The following is a 21,293-nucleotide window of genomic DNA, read 5'->3' on the forward strand; positions in this document are numbered from 1 at the left end:
AAAATATATTACAGTTGAATAAGGACTTGCACCGATTACGTCATAATCAAAGCTAAATATAAGCATGACATCGGGTTAACCAATACAAATAGAAGCCATAGTCAATTGACTTTAACAATCTATACAAATAGGTGCAATTCTTTTCCTGCCTCCGAACTACCGCACCCTAAAAAAAAAAACAATAACATGTAGATATCTATTTGTTGTAACACGACCAGGAACAAAAACGTATTAGGCTATTTATTACGTGTAGAGTTTCTCTAGGTCTCACCACACGCACACAAATGTACCTAAACACTCCAAAGTGTTGAAACCTTTACATTTGTGTATTTAAACATATAGATTTCAATTTAGAATTTTAAACTCTACGCGACGGACTAAAAATGTATTCCCGGACTAACAGCGTGCATTAGTCATCACAAAGTAGATCTATCATGAAGTATGACCTTTGCCAATAGACCTTAACATTTAGTTAGGCCTACATTCTTACACTAACACAACAAATATTACAAGAAATAGACTGTCAATTGTTAGATGATCAAAGTGAAAAAAAAAATTCTCGTTACATTGTTTCTAAACAGGCGAAGTGTAAGTAGGTTACAACAGGATTCATTTTTGTAATCCCTTGAAGATCAATGTATAAACCTGACAGTTTGTATACTACGAGTAAATCTATGTCTCGTAATCCGAATCATGAAGACGAACCAACGACCCTAATGTTGTGCTTAAAAGAAAATGTCCTAGTCATGAAAGTGTTAAACGACTCTAAGATAGAACTGGAAAGAAATTGTCCAAGTCATGGAAATACTATACTTCAGAAAGCTTAACGAGGGCATAAAATTTTTAAAAAGTAAAAATAATTGATACAATTTCACTTTAAAAAAAAAAAAAACTCTTGTAGATTAACAAGATTTTCAGAACAAGCAAAAGAACTTCCTACAGAGAACTGAAGATTGTGACAACAATGAAAGGCAGAGAAACAAGAAGAATAAGGGAGAAACAAGTCAAATAGGCATTTGTGATAGGGACTGCAGGTGTGGTGTCCATATCAAGATCTACCAGTGACAAACTACACATAGATCTCCAGTGCAGCAAGAGAGTTTCGCTGTGTGAAGAATGTCTGTAGAGTGTGTTTTACAGAATGTCTGTAGAGTGTGTTTTACAGAATGTCAGTAGAGTGTGTTTTACAGAATGTCTGTAGAGTGTGTTTTTACAGAATGTCTGTAGAGTGTGTTTTTACAGAATGTCTGTAGAGTATGTTTTACAGAATGTCTGTAGAGTGTGTTTTACAGAATGTCTGTAGAGTGTGTTTTACAGAATGTCTGTATGTTTTACAGAATGTCTGTAGAGTGTGTTTTTACAGAATGTCTGTAGAGTGTGTTTTTACAGAATGTCTGTAGAGTGCGTTTTTACAGAATGTCTGTAGAGTGTGTTTTACAGAATGTCTGTATGTTTTACAGAATGTCTGTAGAGTGTGTTTTTACAGAATGTCTGTAGAGTGTGTTTTACAGAATGTCTGTAGAGTGTGTTTTACAGAATGTCTGTAGAGTGTGTTTTTACAGAATGTCTGTAGAGTGTGTTTTACAGAATGTCTGTAGATTGTGTTTTAGAGAATGTCTGTAGATTGTGTTTTAGAGAATGTCTGTAGAGTGTGTTTTAGAGAATGTCTGTAGAGTGTATTTTTACAGAATGTCTGTAGAGTGTGTTTTACAGAATGTCTGTAGAGTGTGTTTTTACAGAATGTCTGTAGAGTGTGTTTTACAGAATGTCTGTAGAGTGTGTTTTAGAGAATGTCTGTATGATTTACAATCCTGTAATGTTATTCGTTTTTCTTTCTTTCTTCGTATTGTTTTTTTTTTTTTTTTGTTGGAAGAAAAGGCTCGTGTCTTTTGTTTTATTGAGAAATTCCCAAACGGAAACATTGGTTATAATTTTTGTTCTATTTTTCTAATTGGATTCGCATCTGTCGCTGGTACTACTACTTCCAATTGAAATGAAAACAAAATAGATCAATCTAGATGCTAAATGGATGTGTAAACAGAAAAATAAAAAAAAATGCGCGTTGTTCAGTAAAAAATCACATGAATAAGTTACCAACTTTTACTAATTGCTTTATAGTCTGAGTAGAAATGTGTAACGCTTCACTTTCTAAGGCATGTATTAATCTGCCACAGTGCTATGTATCCATGCCATTAACTCCACTTTGTTCGACGATATTTTTGGTACCCCCTTCACTTTATTGCATTCTCTTCATTGGCAGACAGATCATGATCTATTACCTAACTTGGAAGATGTCGAACTAGATCAAACAAGATAATTTTTGTAATCTAACGCCATTTTGAAACAAAGACACGAGGTTTTTACCACAATGCCGTGATATAGCATAAATATCTTACACTCAGGTAAGAAAACTCGTTCTCGTCAAGTCACGTTCGTAACGAGATTTTTCTTTGACTACTTCGAATGATTTGAATACGTTGACCATTAGAATTAGCAATGGCTAGAGCTCCATACTGACTGTTTACAAAACTTATCTCAACTCACTTTGTCAATATGGTAAAAAGTTTGTACAAGTTATTTCTCCCGCACCCGAATTATGATGAAATTTTTCACAATTATTTCTTTTACCTGACAACACAAGAATCAATTTTAAAAAATAATTAATTATTTTGTTAGGTATCTTGAACAAGGGAAAGAAATAGCACTTGACAGATGTGGTGGTACAAATTGAATTAGTCCCCTTGAGGACTCGTGAGCCTGTGTGAACATTTTTATGCATTTAAAAAAAGATCATGTAAACATTCACCAACATACCCCCCTTCTTCCCTCTTCAATTTACAACTGGTCCAGACAAATGATAGGATCATAGCGTGAGATAGCTAAAAGCAAAACAAAAACAATTGGTAAAATATTTCTAATAGCTTAGATTTATTATGTCTAGGTCAATCGTACAAATAAACATGACCGATCCAAACTAATTGATACAATTACACTTGATATAAGCTTTGTTTTTGTTTTTTTTAAAGTATTTGTTATAGAAATTATATTTATACTAAAAAAGTGTTAATGTATTTTTTTTTTTTAGTTTTGGAGTAGTCTCCAATTTTCTAAAGTTTAGGCCTACATTCTCCTTGAGTCATAGAGTCAGTCTACAAGGTCCACAAAAACACATTCTAGGCTGGTGATAGGTTAATTCTGCGCAAATCTGAACTAAAAAAAAAAGGCGTTCACTCTTAGCGGCCTCTGTTGTGTACAGCCGCTATTGTTTTTGTTCTGTCTGTCCCGATTATAAGATCTTAAAAACTAGAAGCGCTAGTCCCTACTACAAATTCACTTTCGTTATCGCCTTTATTGAGTCTCCATGAATGTGTCAACTTTCCCCTTTTTCCCCCCTGTACTACGGTTCTCGTGAACTGCTGTCCATCAACTGGAAAAAAAAAAAACGCTAGAAGCAATATAACTTCTGGTCTATATAAACCTACTTGATCTATATATTTATGCTTTCGTCATGCTTAAAAAAAATACAACTAGTTTTCTGAAAGCGTACTATGCAAAAAAAAAATAAACATGCATTTTGTATGAACATACATGGAAACTAATTTTAAACATGGTGAAACAGTAGCATTTCACTTGTTCTACTTCTACTTAGATTTCCTATTTAAAAATTAATTTTAAATTGTGCAAAAGTCTTTTCTTCAAATAATTGCAACAAATTTATGCCAGAGAATAACAATTTTAGAACACGAAGAATTACATAAAAACTGTCGCCATATTTCATGGGTGTAGCCAGGATTTTTTTTCGGAAGGGGGGGGGGAGAGAAAAATACATAATCTTTATTACATTCTGACCTTCATGCTTTCGGACGACGTTTATTGTGCCCGAGAATAGGTTCTTCCTGGAGTTAGTGGAAAAATTGTAGATTCCCCGCAATTGCCAGCAAGGGGACTGGGGGAGTTCTAGGAGCTCCCGCAGCGCGGGGCAGAGCCTCGCCGCCAAGCACTATTTCTGGCATTGAAAGCCAACAAAATGCATTTTCCTGCTATTAAAAAGTTTTGTTTCAAAAACCTAATGTGCTATTCTTACTGACTTAGACCCTCCCGCGCCGTTCGGCGCATTTCAAGCTGTTTCCACAAAAATCTGTCACTGGTAATGTCTGAAGCCTCTTCCCACCTGCTCTGAAGACCTCTATGAATGAGTGGCGCCAAGTTGTACTAGGATGTCATCGCAACTCTTCTTATGCGTAATTCATTTTGTCGAAGAAAATGTCCTGCAATTCTCATGCGACGCTCTGTCACAATCTTACTAAGGGGTCGACTCCGAGTTCGGCATAGGATTTCCTTGATTTAGACCCGATCTCTATAACTAACTCCTAAAATCTGTCTTAGCCATTTTTGTTGAGCCACATTTAGTGTTTTTCTATTTTCGGCAGTGACTATTCACTGCACTTTATTAATGGAGCCCCGCCACTGGTAGAAATGTGTAATCTCTCTTGAATACGCTCTTGGAATTAAGTGACTGTAGTTTGCTTTAGATTTTATATCGAAAAGGGAAGTTTTATCGTCAAAATCATCTTTTGGGGGTTTTAAAATAAAAAATCTCCGGAGTTCTTTTTTTAAAATTCAAAACCCAATTTAGCTACGGTAATAGAATTTAGTAACTGTAGTTTGCTTTAGAATAATATTGAAGATAGAGGTTTTCCACCTCAAAACGCTCTGTAGAGGGATTTTAAACTCAAAACCATCTGGAGGGGTTTTAAACTTTAAAAAAAGCCATCTGTAGGAGAGGGTTTAAACTCAAAACCCCCCATTTGGATTGGCTACGCTCAAATAATTTTAGTGTGTAATTTGCTTTTTTTATATTGAAGAGGTATTTTTTTAGCATCAAACCCCTCTGAAGGGGGGAGGGGTTAACTCAAAACCCCTATGGCCACATCCCAAAACGCTCATAGCATTTTGAGTGCGTAATTTGCTTTTTTTTCTTACACTGAAGATGTAATTTTTAGCTTCAACCCCGCTGGCGGGGAGTTTAAACTCAAAACCCCTTTGGCTACGCTCATAGAATTTCGAGTAATTTGCTTTTTTTTTATATTGAAGAGTTACTATTTGGCTTCAAACCCCGCTGAAGTGAGGTTTAAACTCAAAACCTCCTTTGGCTACGCTAATAGAATTTTGTGTGTGTGTCATTTGCTTTTTTTTTATATTGAAGAGGTATTTTTAGCTAGAAACCCCGCTGGAGGGGGTTTTAAACACAAAACCCTTCTTGGCTACGCTCATAGAATCTGGTGACTGATGAATGGATAGTCTTATATTGAAGATGGGGTTTATCGTTAATTTCGGAGGGGGGTTAAATCAAAATCTTCCTTAGCTATGCTCTTGGAATACGGGGATTATCGTTTGCATTATTTTTTGTTTGTTTGTTTTGTTGTATAGGAGAGGGGGATTAAACTGCAAAAAATCAGTCACTAAATTCAACACCCCCCCCCCTTCTGAGGGGGGAGGATTTCATTTCGGGAGGGGGGTTGAACTTTACAACTTTAGTTGACATACGATATCGCTGTCTATTCAACGTTCAAAGATTAAGGCAAAGACCAAAGTAAAATATGACTGCATTAAAGACCTGCAATTCACAGATGTGTGTCTCAAATGAAAAGGACCTTCCGCTTGAACAAAAAACAGAGGTGAAATAAAAAGAATGCATGCCATAAACAAGCAGAACACACAAAATACTTTTAAAAAACAACAAAGCTTATATTAAGTGTTAGTCTGTATCAGTCATGTAATTAAATATGTAACAGATCTAGACTAACAATAATAAATCTGTGAAATTATAAATATTTTTTACCAATTGTTATTGTTTAGAGCAATTTCATGCTTTTAGCTATCTCAATACTCTATGATCCTATCACTTGTCTGTTCCAGTTGGAAAGGGGGAGAAAGAACGGGTTATCTGTGTAATCGCTTTTTAAATGTATTTTTAAAAAAAGAAAGGAAACGACCTGAATTCGAACTTGTGGACTTAAGCCTTCTCAGGCTTCTCAAGCCAACGCGGTAACCACTCTGATCGTATACTTATATATTGTTTCTATTTCATGTTTGTGTTCACTAAGCCTCAGACAACAGCCTATTATAAAGTGGACTAATTCTGCTTATACCACCACTTTAGTTAAATACTATTTCTTTCCCTTGTTTGAGATACCAACAAAGTTATTTATTACCAATATTGAATTAACTCATTGGTTAAGGTTTTTTAAAAATCGATTCTTGTGTTGTCAGGTGAAATAAATAATTGTGCAAAATTTCAGCTTGATCCAAGATTGGGAGTCGGAGAAATAACGTGTACAAACTTTTGGCCAGACAGACAGAGTTGATATAAGCTCTGTAAAAAAATAATCAATTATGCGCATACCGGGTATGTACCTTTTCTTTTTAATTCACTAAAATCAGACTGAGGCGCTCCCTGGTCAAGGCCACATTCTTATATGGATGCGAATCTTGGACACTGACTGCAAATCTCGAGGAGGATCCTAGCAATGGAGCTAAGATGCTACAGAAAGATCCTATGTTACAACTTACAAAGACCGCATCAAGTATAAAGAGATTAGAAACAGGATTGATACAGCTACTGGACCTCACGATGACCTGCTAACCACTGTCAAAAAACGTAAACTCAAACTCTATGGCCACATCCCAAGACTCGCAAAGACCTTCCTTCAGTATGAAGAAGTAGAGGAAATCAGAGAAAGCGGTGGGTAGACAACATCAAAGAATGGACAGGCCTGTCAGTGAATGAAATTCTATCCAAGCTAAGTACAGGGAGGAATGGAGAACGACGGTTGACAGATCAAGTGTGGTGCCCCAACGGTTTCTTCACCTCAGCTTTCCCTTCATATCTTTCAAATAAGAACTATCGTTGTTTAGTTCTTTTTGTTGTACCCAAACATATTGAGCAGGTTACCTACATTCATTGTTTGTTCATAAACAACGTTAACCTAAGTGTTGATTCTATAGTCAAATTTCGTTGCTTCTGACATTTTATCATTAGTTATTACGTATATTACAATTAAGATTTTGAAAATAGAAATAGATTTGACAATAAACTGAAAATGCTTTCTTTAGTAGACTACAAAGGGCTTCTAATGAAAAGTGTTAGTGCTAGTTTTGTATCGATGAGGAATGAAACATGACATCTTACGATAAATAAATAGACGAGAACAAAAATGTTATTAAGCTTAACATTTAGAAGCGCACAAGAACTTACAAAATTACAAATTAAATGATTCCTTTTTCAGGATTTCAAACTTGATAATCTATAAATAATGCAGAGATTGCCTGATTTGAAATGTGTGTCTTAAAGTTCTTAATTGTCTTTTATTAACTTCATTTTTGAAACGCTTCTTTCACATTACGAAACGTAGACATTGCATTTGTAAACTAGTTGAAGACTTAATCAAAGGTTGATAGAGATTTCTTGAAGGTCCATCTGTATGCCATTTGAATTATAAAAGCAAAGAAATGATTGTTTCTATTTAATGATTTGATTGCCAGGGGAACAAAAGAGTGTTTGTGTCTGTTTGTCTTTGCTATCAGTGTCTTGTATCTCTTTTGTAATGTTAAAATCACGAAATCCTGACCCAAAGGGTGATTTTTTATTACGAGGATCTTCTTTGCTTTTTTATGGATGTTTGTCTCAAACAGCTGCACTAATGGGGTTTGTTTTTTGCCAATGACTTTACCATCAGCATTTGAGATTCTATGGAGTTTATTTTTATTTTTAATGCTCAGATTGCCATACCAGGCAATGATATTAAAACTTAAAATATTGCAGATGTGAGCGTGATAAAACATAGCCAAGGCCTTTTCACTAACATTAAACGAGGGCAGTTTTCTCAGTAATCGTAATCTTTGCTGCCCTTTTTTGCTGATATAATCAATAAAGAACAATCTTACATAAGTGTTAGGTAAGTCCAGATGTTTGTAGCCACAATGTAAAATATTTAGGATGGCATCGTCTAAAATTGCTCACAATTTCAAAAAAAAAATAATTCTTTCTGTCAAGACTCATCTTCAATTTTCCGTGAAATGCCATAGTCTGCTTTGATATATATTGAGATATCAAGAAGTCTGTGCAAGATTTTCCTCGCTCCCTTCTTTACGTTAATCATGGCAATGCCTTAAATGTCATTTTTTAGCGGCCCCCGAAAGGGGAAAAGACGCTATTAGTTTTGTGTGAAATGTCTGTCCGTCCGTCCCGTTTAGATTTCGTAAACTAGAAAAGATAGTGAAAATCCGACATCACAATATATTAGACCAGTGATGCTGCTCTCTTCTCTGACATTCTTTCGAATGTAGCCTAAGTTTTCCAAATTTTAAAGCCTGATCAATGTTCTTTAGTTTTAGTGTGATTTTTACAACTATTGGACAAGTCCACTATTTATCAAAACAACAGAATTAATAAATCGTCTTGCTACTGAATTGTCCTCATCAAGCAAACTGTACACAACTATTCCAATACTTTTGAGTCATGGTGCTCTCTATTTTTGTTTTAGTAAAAGTTGCCTATATTTGCTAAAGGTGTTTTTTTTTTCAACTTGGCTGTCACCCGGTGCGGCCAGCACCCCCTTAGTGACGCCACTGGGTGAAGGTGAAATCTTAATCAAGGGAGGAAAAGGCATGTTATAAAACGTGAGGAAATGGTTAATCTATTTTTAGAAGGTATAGTTATAGACTTAATACTATTCAAATTTCAGGAGGACTTGTTGTGTCCCCATTAACTGCATTAAGCTACTTCCTCACCACCTTTTTTTTTCTCCTTTTCGGTCTTCCATACCAAGTCACATTGATACGAGGGTTCAGCCAATCAGAAAGCTTGGTTTCATGACCTCGCAAACTTTTTAGGTGTGTTGCTTTTGGCCAGGTACGATGTCAACAAAGTGAATGGGGACACGACAGGTAGGAGAACCGTGCTATATCTACCGACGTCTTTCAAATGATTCATGCTTGGGGCACATACCAAGATGTGCTTTTGACGAGATACTGTGACTCCTGTGTGTCACGCTCGGTTATTTCCGTAGACAACCGGATCTGTTCAATATTTACGGGAATGCGCCCAGAAGCGTAATTGTACAAATTCATTCACGAAAAAACAACTTGGGCAAAGAGCAAAAATACTAGACTACATGAACAGCCACAGTGCTCAAATTATAGGTATACTCAATACTGGAACTAGATCGGTTCTATATCTACACTGACTACACCTTCAATAATTTCAACTAGCCTACGTCCAACAGATCTACAACACTAGATCTAGATCTACAAATTAGTTTCGGCCATGCAATACGGAAGCATTAAATTACTACCAATGTGGATTATTCAAATTGTTAAATAACTAGATCATGGTCAGAGCATTGAGCCAGACAAAAGTCAAAGATCTTGATCTAGATTCAAATATTCTTCTCTTCCTCGGAACCAGGGATTAACTAAACTTGGTAGGTATTCGTAACACACAGGTGAGTGCGTACTATAAGTAGCCTATATCTAGATCTAAGTCTACCATGCCTATATCTAGTTACCTAGTAAAAAATGTATTTAGAGTCTCTCTTTCTGCTGCTTCCCCCCCCCCCCCCCCCATCAGTGCTTACACATACAGTAAATCCTGGATTACTGTCACTGTTTGTGCGGTGTTGTGTTGATATTGAGAAATAGAATCTAGTTTTTGCAAAGTAAAAACATCATAACATACAGAAAGAAAAAGAAAAGAGTGATATAACATCTGTTAAACCTATCTAGATCTGTTAATAGACTAGAACTTTGGCAAATAATTGTTGGGTCTTTTTTATTTTTCAAAGGGATGGCTACAAATCTATCCCAACTTAAATTATGGTGTAATCTCTTGGCACAAAGTTGTAAGTTGTAATAATACGATTATAATGGCATTCTGTTCATTAATTTTTAGCGCCCCCGAAAGGGAAAAAGACGCTATTAGTTTTGTGCAAAATTTCTGTCCGTTGGGGCACTACACAAGATCTGTTAACCTTCTTTCTCCATTCTTATCTCTCATTTGTCTTTAAGATATAATTTCATTCGGATGTTCTTTCTGAAAATATTGAAGCCTGCCTGGGTGGACCACTTCAGGGGCCGATTTTGAGCACACTAACTGTCTTTTGTAACCTTGTTAATGTTAAGAATGTTGTTACAAGAAACTATGAATTGCTAATATTATGAACATGACTGGCCTTGGGTAATTGGAGGCTCTAGGTATAGTAAGTTTGGTGGCCCTGAATTAAATTTAAAAAACAAGGTTACAAAGACAGTTTGTGTGGAATCACTAGCTGAAAATTGGAACTTACATAACTTAACAATACAAATATTTAAAAAAAAAAAATTTTGACAAAAAAAATCTACAACCATTTGCATAAATTTGTTAAAAATATGGTAAATAATAGCCTCCCCTATTATTTAAACTCAAGCGTTTGTTACTATTAATAGTGAATAGTTGTAAAAGTGGTGTATTTTTATGAAAAAAAACTGCTTGCATAAGTGATGTAAAAAATTAGATTTTTCACTTTCAGAAAAGAAAAAAGTAGCCAATGCATCAGAACTTTGAATGGTTTAAAATATTGTGACTCGGATTTTCACTATCTTTTCTAGTTTACGATATCTAAACGGGATGGACAGACGTTCCACACAAAACTAATAGCATCTTTTCCCCTTTTGGGGGCCGCTAACAAGAAAAACAAAAAATACTTGAAAAAAAAAAAGCTTATACAAAGTGTAATGGTATCAATTAGTTTGGATCAGTCATTTAATTAAATTTGTAATAGATCTAAACAAACAACAATAAATCTGTGCAATTAGAAATATTTTTACTAATTGTTTTTGTTTAGTACTATTTCATGCTTTTAGCTTTCTCAATAGGCTATGATCCTAACAATTATCTGTACCAGTTGGGAAAATGTGTGAAGAGGGAGAAAGAAAGGGATATCTGGGTGAATTTCACCGTAATCAGTTTTTAAAAGCATTTACAAAAAAAAAAGAAAGGGGAAGGACCTGATTCAAACTCATAGCTAACACCTATTCAAGCCGATATACTAACCACTCTGCTAGTGAGATATTTATTAGGAGAAGATTGTATGGTTATGTATTGTTTGTTTCAAACTTACTTTAAAGTGGCAACATATATAGGGAACTACTTCAGGTTATACCACCACTTCAGTCAAGTACAATTTCTTTCCCTTGTTTGAGATACAAACATACAATAATTACCAATAGTTAATTAACTAATTGGTTAATTTTTTTTTATTGATTATGATGTTGTCAGGTAAAAGAAATAATTGTGCAAAATATTAAGCTTGATCTGAGATTGGGTATTGTAGAAATGGCATCTACAAACTTTTTACCAGACAGTCAGAGTGAGTTGACATAAGCTTTGTAAAAATTGAAAAGAAACAGCGAAAAATAAAATTTTGCAATTTATTACAAACAGAGAATTATATTTGAAGGATTTCCATCATTATCCTGGAGAGAAGTAGGATAGAGATATAAATGACTACCCATATATTTTTTAGCGGCCCCCGAAAGGGGAAAAGACGCTATTAGTTTTGTGCGAAATGTCTGTCCGTCTGACCGTACCATTTAGATCTCGTAAACTAGAAAAGATATTGAAAATCCGACATCACAATATTTTAGACCATTCAAAGTTCTGATGCAATGGCTACTTTTTTTTTTCTGAAAGCGAAAAATCTAATTTTTAAAATCAGTTATGCAAGCAGTTTTTTAAAGAGAAAAAGCTAATTAGTATGCATTATAAGTTAGACCTAATTTAAAATGAATAGTAATCTTATAAACTTCATTTTTCTGAACATTTTTTTTATTGCGGAATTTTTTTTTTTTTTTTTTTAGGATTCGAATAACAGATTGAGCCTTTTCAAAACAATTAGATCAATTATAAGACATCAGTTAGGCCAGGGGAGGCGCGGTGGCTGAGCGGTAAAGCACTTGGCTTCCGAACCGTGGGTCCCAGGTTCGAATCCTGGTGAAGACTGGGATTTTGAACTTTGGAATCTTTGGGCGCCTCTGAGTCCACTCAGCTCTAATGGGTACCTGACATTAGTTGGGGAAAAGTATAGGCGGTTGGTCGTTGTGCTGGCTACATGACACCCTCGCTAACCGTAAGCCACAAAAAACAGATGAACTTTACATCATTTGCCCTATAGACCACAAGGTCTAAAAGGGGAACTAGTTAGGCCAGGTTCATATCCAACTTTACATTCACTTACACCTATCCTTTGATCTGCGGGACCGTTGGGGCACTACACAAGATCTGTTAACCTTCTTTCTCCATTCTTATCTCTCATTTGTCTTTGATATAATTTCATTTGGATGTTCTTTCTGAAAATATTGAAGCCTGCCTGGGTGGACCTCTTCGGGGGCCGATTTTGAGTTTGTGTTTCATACAAACTGTCTTTTGTAACCTTGTTTTTTATGTTAAACTTTCTTTGTTTCAGACTCCACAAGAATGTTGTGCAAATGTCTACTTATCTGCCTGTTTATTATAACTAAGAGTGCAGAGCCCCCAGACTGTGGCATGTATCGCACTGCATTTCCTGACTGCAAATGTCTGGCAGCTGATGACAACAACAGCAAAGGTGTCATTGATTGTTCGGGTCTCGGTCTAACTTCTGTGCTCACACCCCGGAGCCCAATAAATTTTATCTACGAGTTACGTCTTAACAACAACAGCATCATGATTTTAAAAAATAATTCCTTCAATGGATTTAGTAGCGGTATCAGGAAACTGGACTTGAGAGACAATAAAATAGCCACTGTTGAAAATGGATGTTTTGACAGCTTAACTAATAGCTTACAATATCTTTTTATTGATGGCAATGGTACATCTGATCCACCCAAAGTTGCTTTGTCTAAATTGTATAGTCTAACTGAACTGACGATGAGAAATTATGGGGAAGCTGAGCTAAGCGATGTATCAGAGAAACATTTGTTTACGACTTTTTTCAACCTTCAAAAGTTGTCATTGGAAAACTGGAAACTAACATCAATAGCTTCTCATGCATTTTCTGGGCCTACAAACTTGATTAGTTTAACATTGAATAATAATTCTTTAGTTATACTTCCTATTAATTTTTTGGGAGATGGAAATGTGGGTAATCTAAAACAACTAACTATTTCAAACTCTAATATACAGGAGATAAGTAGCTATGCTTTTCAAAAGCTTAACAGACTTGAAAACTTGGATCTAAGTCATAATCATGTCAACAAGTTGGATCAAGACTGTTTTGATAATCTGGCCAACAGTTTATATACATTAAACCTAAGTGGAAATATTCTTTACAGTGAAAACTTACAGGGATTGAGGAATTTACCTAACCTAACTCTATTGGATCTGTCAGCTAATGAAGGTATCTCTTCAATTCCAGATTTATCTCTACTTGGTTTAGCAGAAAATAATTTAAGATTATATTTAGGAAACAATGACATAAAAATTCTGAACACCAATTCATTAGCCAGTTCAGGTAGTCACCTACATACACTTGACCTGTCCAGCAATGCAATTACTTCTATAGACAGCAATACATTTAATAGTCTGACATCACTAGTATCACTCAATCTGTCAAATCAAAAATTACCCACTAATATCTGGACAGTTATCAAGCCTCTTATCAAATTACAGGTTCTCAACTTATCAAGCGCTGGGCTCAACAACATACCAGAGTTTGTGTTTGAAAACATGACAAATCTTCGTGTGCTTGACCTGAGCTCCTCTAGTACTTCATTTCATAATTCATTCACTTCTGTCATACAACCAGCAGTATTTGCAGGGCCACGTGCTAGTTTCAAAGAATTTTATCTGAGTGGCAGCAGTGTGTCCAGACTTTCACCTTGTTTGTTTCATGGCTACACCAGCTTCCCCATCACAATGTCGCTTTTTGGTGGATCCTACCTTACATGTGACTGTGACACTTACTGGTTGTGGATGAAGATAAAAAATGGGGACATCACTTTTCTGCCAGGACATAAGCCAAGATGTTCATCAAACTGGAAACTACTGTCAGATCTACAACAGTCAGATTTCTGTACAGAGCTTCCATCTGTGTCGTGTACAGACTATTATGAACATCCATCACCAAACGCCACACTGGCAGCAGGCACAACAAATATCAGCATCTCCTGGAAAATAGCTGCAACAACCAGCAATATAAAACTTCAGTCAATCAAAGTGGAGATTGATGAGAATGGTGTCTTTGTTAAAAGTCTCAACCTCCCCACATCCAGCACAACGTATGTGTTAACAAACCTTAAAAACAATACCCAGTACACTGTGTGTGTCACAGCTATATATATTACAGATTCTTCTGTATCATGCAAGTCTACTAAAACTCTTGGAAACATTCAGTCAAGTGCCCAGAGCGGAGATTCAAATAATACTGGCATCATTGTAGGTTGTGTCATTGGAGGTGTGGTTTTAGTAGCCATCATTGTAGCCATTGTGTATATTCTGTTCATACGCAGGAAGCCTCAGCAGAAATCTGATCTTCCCCAGCAGCCTAGGAAGTTTCACAAGTCTGAAATGCCCACCATGACTGGGGAGTCGAGAAGCTTTGCCAAACAGAAGAACATCAACGGGTCACACTCTAGAGATGGCAACATGCAAGTTTTGGCCATCAGCGATGGTCACACTGGCCCTCCTCGAGTGGGTAGAGCACAGGTGCTTACTAGCCAGAACAGTGATGGCAAGCCAAAAAGCACAAGCTCTATCTCCTCATCTGAACAAGCTACATATGAAAATGATAGAGGGGCTCTGCCTTCTGTGCCAAACACAAAAACACAACTCAATCAACAGGGCTATATTAACATGGGATACAAAAGAGACTCTTATGATGAAATAGATCCAAAAAGGGAAGTGTCAATCTAAATACCAAGCAAATGCTCAATAGGATGGCTGTGACCATTGTAAACATAAAATTAGGTTCTTGGAATGGCCTAAAGCAGCAAAGAGAAAAAGAACTGAAAGTTGATGTAGAACAAATGTCAACAAAAATATCTAAATATCAAATATAACTTTGTGAACATAAAACAAAACAAGGAAGGAGCTGCTATGTTATACCAGGGTTTATGGGGAAAAAAGTTTTTAATAAACAATGTTTTAAAAACTGTGCCTTTCATGGACATATTCAACTGCTGGTTGGACTGTAAATATTTTTTTTTCTAAATGGATAAAAAATTAATTAATCAGAAAAAGAATTTTAAAGAAACCTTTTTTTTTAAATAAACATTAGAAAGACACTGTATATAAGGAGGGACTGGAACCCTAAAGACTTTCATTGTAAATATGGGTGATGTCTATGAAGTCTATTTCTCATAGACCATTTTAAAAATGTATATTAGATCAAATTATGTAATAAATATATTCCAGCATTTTATGTAACTTTTATTGTAAAGAATCTCTGCATCATTAATTTCCTACCATGCTATTTATTTCATGCTTTGTTATGTTTTATTGTAAAAAAAAAAAAAAAAAAAAAAAAAAAGCTGACAAAATCATATCTTATATTTTAATGACCTCTTTCCAGTGACTTGGCAAAAACATGTTAAATATTTTTTGTTGTGTATTCTGTTATTGTTGCAAATCAACATTACTACAAAAACTATAGCACTGCAACAAAAAAAAAATTTGAGTGGAATGGATTACTAGTTAGAATCTGATTTTGTCACTTTAAAAATGGGGAATGTTGTTTTTTTTTCAATCCAAATTAAAAAACATTTTTTTTTTACTGAATCTCTTTTAGTTTCATCAAAAGGCTTCCATTACATTTTAGGAAAAAATTATGGCATCACTGTGATATCTTTTTAAATTAACTAGTTTTATCTTTAAAAAAAATAATTTTAAATTATTGTACAAATTTTTTTCATAAAAATTGTTTAAAAAAAAACAACAGCCAAGCATTATTTTAAAAAATCTTTTAATGTCCTAGAACTGAAAAGTTATACACTAAAATATTTACTGCTTCCATTTATTGTGTCGTTTATGTTTAGTAAATCTTCCTTCTTTGCTTTTTTACAGCTACGATCAATACAATAACATAAGTTGAAGAAAACTGAATTATTAAAACTTGTAAATATTTTTTTTTTAAATTTCTGTTGTATTAAATTTTTGTGATGGAAAAAGTATTATGAAACCTTGGTCACCTGGACAGACTTCAAAAACCATCAACTTTGACAGGCTTTAGATACAAAATTTTGTTAACTTTGACAGGCTTACAGAAATATTATAAAACATTAGTAACTTGGACAAACTTATGAAGTAAGTGAAATGAAATATTATGAAACCTAGACTAATTTGAAGACCAATAGAAGTGTACTTTTTAATAATTTTGATTTGTATTTAAGTAGAACTCAACAATTAGAAAGAAGATTAATTAAATCACCCTTGATTATTTATTTGCTTATTGTATTAATTCTTTACAAAACTTCTGCCCTATCACTATCCTATTAAGAAATTGTCTACTGTTTTTTTTTTTTGTATTTATTTATTTGTATTTTTTTTTTAGTATTTTGTCACTCATTATCAAATTGTAAAATAAAAAAAGACAAACACCATGACATTAATTTAACAAATTCAGTGCACACCTATTCAAATAAAAAAAAACTCAATTTTTTTTTTTTGCTCCAAACAATTTCAGGCACTTTCAAAAACTAAACTTTCACCTGAAAATCCAACTTTGTTTTAGACATTTACAACCTAAAGCATACCCGTACTATAGAGAGCATAGCCCAACAAAATAGCCAACCACAAAATAGGGCTCTCCATACCTTAAAATGTTTTTATTTACAATTTGCATTGGCCAGCAATGAATACACCCTTTGATGCTGACTGTTTGACATTTTTTTTCATAATACATTTTAAAGGTCTAACAAGAACTGTTTATATATATGTAAACAATGTTTTGTCTTGTTTTGCTCTTACTGTTCGAAAAGATGTTTAATAATTAGTTTTCATATTTTATGTCGTATGACTATGCAATTTGCTGAGATTCTTTGTATACAATATTTTAAAAAATTCTACATATACCTATATAAAATGTAAATGCATACTTCGAACCATTCCAATGTGTAACATAGCATTTTTACTTAGTTTAGAATTTGTTGAGTTAATTAAATTGTAAAAACCAAATTTTTATATTGTAATCTGATATTAATTGTTCATCAAATAAAATTCTCTTAATGAAACAAAACTATTTTGCTACCCAGTTTCTCATACACTTAACCATATTTATTTGGTGTCAATATTCCAAAACTCTAGTCCTGATAATATTGTGAAGGATCTATTAGCTAGCTTACTGTTTATTAATTAACTAATTCTACTATCTACTAGGTAGCTTAGTCCACTGTTTAGCAGCTTAGTCTACAGTAGATTTCAAGTTTCTATATTTTCCTGCTTTATTTATTTCGTAAATTCATTCTTCATGTATTTACAACACACATTTTATAGTAATAGAGTGCAAGAAGGCTGATATTGAAACTGTAGGGAGAAATTCAATCTGAAACAAGAAAGTTGAGAAATATCACAAAGTTTTGAGTCTATCTTATTGAAACTGTAGGGAGAAATTCAATCTGAAACAAGAAAGTTGAGAAATATCACAAAGTTTTGAGTCTATCTTGCTGCAAATGCCTCTTGCAAAAATGGCATACATTCATGAAGGTCCTTCTTAAAAGTTGAAACTACATCTCATAAGCACCAAGATCAGGCTCTTCAACACCACTGTCAAGCCAATACTTCTTAGTGTCACAAAGACCAGGAGGAACCACCATCACAACCATGAAAACAATCCAGGTACCGGTAATCATCAATGCCTGTCACAGACAAGATCTCAAATGAGCAACTGTGGCACAGAACAAAGCATCAGCCTTCAGAGATGCTGGAGATGGTTAGGTCACATCCTGCACAAGCCTGCATCCAACATTACAATACAAGCCCTCACCTGGAAACATAGAGGAAGAGTAGGCAGCCCTGGAATACATGGAGCCATGATTTGGAAGCAGATGTCAAACAGATGTGGGGAAAGAGAGACTCACCCTGAATTGAAATGCCTGAAAGAAGTTGGTTGGCGGCCTATACCAATCATTATAGAAAGCCTCAACACTGACCTGTGATGTTGCAACGTATGGGCAGTTTAGACCAATAGCTCATGGCCACACCCCAGGTCATGATGTCAGTGTTGAGGCCTATTATAACTATTGGTCTTAGCCTATGCCCCAGACAGGACTACACGCAGAGATATTTTATAGGACTGTCACTTCATGGCTTCCTAGTCATGTGGTATGCGCACTGGACTGTCATTCATATGGTCCCAGGTTCATACCCTGCCCGCTGCCATTCCCTGTTGTCCTGCGGAAGTTTGGGCTAGGAAATAGATTATCTTCAACTCAGAAGGAACAACCAAAACATGTAAAACATTTTACAATTAATCACATGACAAGAGACAGAAGGCATTCCCCTAGGAGGAGCAGAATGGTAGACCTTTTGTATCAGGTTGTTTAACTCATTACAGTGTCATATCACAATAGCATCATGATTTTGGCTTCTAAGCCATCCAAAACCTATGACTAAATGTTTCCACCAGGGTATCAACATACTCTGACCACTGAACACCAGCTCTATAAACAAGGAGATGGGCTAGTCATCCTCAAGCAAAGAGTATTGCAATTTGCCTGAAACCAACTTAGATAATTTTTAAAAACCACATTTGAATAAAAAGAGCACTTATGAAATGATTAATCACAAACTTAGGCTAACCTTTTGGGGTACAAACATCAGAATAGTCCAAGTCAAATAATTATTTTTTTGAAAATTAACCTCTTCAAACTTGTACAAAACAAAAACCTGACCTATTCCATAAAGAAAATCTTTCCTGGTTCACAGCGTTGCAATAATAAAAAGGAAGGCTAAAAAAGGAGTTTTGTATAAACATGTCAGATTTTAAATGTAAAATTGCTATTAAAACATGTTACTTAAAGATAAATCATGGAAGACAGACATGTTAGTCACTGAGCTATTCAAATAGTTATTAAAGAGGAGGTTTTAAAAAGTCTATACAGTAGAACATTGAATATCCAGATTAATTGGGAACGGGATCTGTCCAGTTAACCAAAATGTGGAATATTGTTTATATTCCATTTCACCAACAATCTAAAGAAAATTCATACAACACCTAACGCAACAATAAAATTCAAATAAAATATACAGGGAAAAAAAAAAGTGTTATATGTAGTAGCCATAGTAGTAGTGTCGCTAGCTTCTTACATTGTCATGTTTCCTGCCTCACATGATAATTCACTAAACAGCCACCCAATACTTGTCACTGCCTTGCAAGCTTTAACTTCATTATGTGCTATGAGACAACCAGAATATACCAAGAAGAGGAAGCAATGCAATAGACTAATAATGAATAAATCTGCAAAGTTTCAACTTAATCTGAGAATGGGAAGTGGGAGAAATATCATGTACAAGATTCCACCCAGACATACAGACAGAGTTGAGTTGAGTTAACATAAGCTTTGTAAAAAAAAAAAAGATTTACTTCAAAAATGAATAAGATTAAAAAGAAAAATTGATATATATATACCAAATTAAAACTTAAAATAGCCAGGTATTAAAACTTGTAATATAGTAGTAGAGGGTGACCGGTCACTTCATCCCCGGTCATTTCATCCCCGATCACTTCATCCCCGGTCACTTCATCCCCTGGTCACTTCATCCCCTGGTCAGTTCATCCCCCGGTCATTTCATCCCCTGATATTTTCATCATCTGATCATATTATCTAACAAATTTTAATTTTAAAAAGCATTAAATGAGCAATATTTAATGTATTCCTTTTTTATTTAAATGACAAAATTGTAACACTTTAGATTAGAATAAAATTAAAATTAAATGCCATTAAAAACTATAAAAATTTAGCATGTAAAAAAAGAGGTAATGTAAAAAAAGTGTTTTTGTGTTAATCTACGTCAGTAAGATAGATAAGCTATCGATTGTAAGTACAGAAGACGATCCATCGATTCATATTGATGAACAATGTTTGTTATTCTCTTAGCCAGTGTTGCATATTTCTTCCTCGGGCGTTCTTCAGTGCCGGCGCTAGCCTGTAAAAACTGATGCCTTGTGCAACTGACTATCCTTTCATAGATCATCTAGAAATGTCCACATAGTTGGATGGTGGCATGAAAATAGAGATTGGAGGGCGTGATGCCAACCCTCCACAGCATTATTCGTTCGCGCAACACCACCGATTATGTCCAGGTATTTATTCCATGTACTTGGAGCCAAGTTGGAGGGAATAAAGCTGAAGCATAGTTATCTCCTCTGCCACGCTGTCTGCGACCAGGTACATAGGTATGCTCGAAGTAGGATAACAGTTCCGGCATCCGATCGTGTTGTGGCATGGATTTGGCGAGTAATTCAAAGGAATCACTAATGTGTTCTTCACGTACATAGGCCAAAGCCGAAAGACATCTTACCATGCCACGTAACTCGTTACAACCGTCATAGTCACTTTTCATGCCCAATTCATTGACTTTATGTAATACAGCTTGACAGTGGTGAAAATAACATCCCGTTACTCTGCATGTCTGAAACTTCTCTTGTAAAGTTGTCATGGTGGCTTTCTCAAAGTCTGTAACAAATATTTCAAGGCTAAAAATGACTCGCCCATTTTCAAGAAAGAGCGATTGAAAAATATAATAAAGTGAAACATGGTCATACTTTCACCACAGCTTGGCCTTTGATGATAAGTTATCAGCGGCACGGTCATAATTATTCTAATCGCACTTCTATCTCTCAAAAGATTTCCACTACTTGCACCACACCTTGGCCTTTGATGAAAAGTTATCAGCGGCACGGTCATAATTATTCTAATCACACTTCTATCTCTCAAAAGATTCCCACTACTTGCACCACACCTTGGCCTTTCATCATTACGCTATACATAAGTACACATCCAGATTTACCATATAATATTAGATTTCTCATTAAGAATACAAAGTGGAAGAGGAAACACCATAAACGCATTAGTAATATGTCATAAAATGTCAAAAAGAAAGCATTTTACATAATCATATTTATATATAAAATATTAAATTGAGGATGAAATGACTGGGGGATGAAGTGACCGGGGGATGAAGTGACCGGGGGATGAAATGACCGAGGATGAAATGACTGGGGATGAAGTGACCGGGAACCGTAGTAGAGGATTACAATGTATGCAATAAAGAAAGGTAT

General features: G+C 35.0%; 2 protein-coding genes across 5 annotated transcripts in view; one reads left to right on the forward strand and one right to left on the reverse strand.

Annotated features, from left to right (window-relative positions):
• Window positions 1-21,293, reverse strand: part of LOC106056924 (autophagy-related protein 2 homolog A-like) — a 75,140-nt gene that overhangs the window by 37,484 nt on the left and 16,363 nt on the right. The window lies entirely within an intron of this gene.
• Window positions 8,875-15,757, forward strand: LOC129925157 (uncharacterized). 2 transcript variants are annotated; one of them, XM_056023769.1, is made up of 2 exons: window positions 8,875-9,506; window positions 12,504-15,757. In XM_056023769.1, exon 2 carries the CDS (start codon window positions 12,515-12,517, stop codon window positions 14,927-14,929), a length of 2,415 nt encoding a protein of 804 aa, XP_055879744.1. In that variant the 5' UTR covers window positions 8,875-9,506; window positions 12,504-12,514; the 3' UTR covers window positions 14,930-15,757. The 2 variants fall into 2 exon arrangements, with proteins under 2 accessions (XP_055879744.1, XP_055879743.1); XM_056023768.1 differs by having other exon boundaries at window positions 8,878-9,485.

Source organism: Biomphalaria glabrata, chromosome 3, assembly GCF_947242115.1.
Source record: "Biomphalaria glabrata chromosome 3, xgBioGlab47.1, whole genome shotgun sequence".
NCBI lineage: Eukaryota > Metazoa > Mollusca > Gastropoda > Planorbidae > Biomphalaria > Biomphalaria glabrata.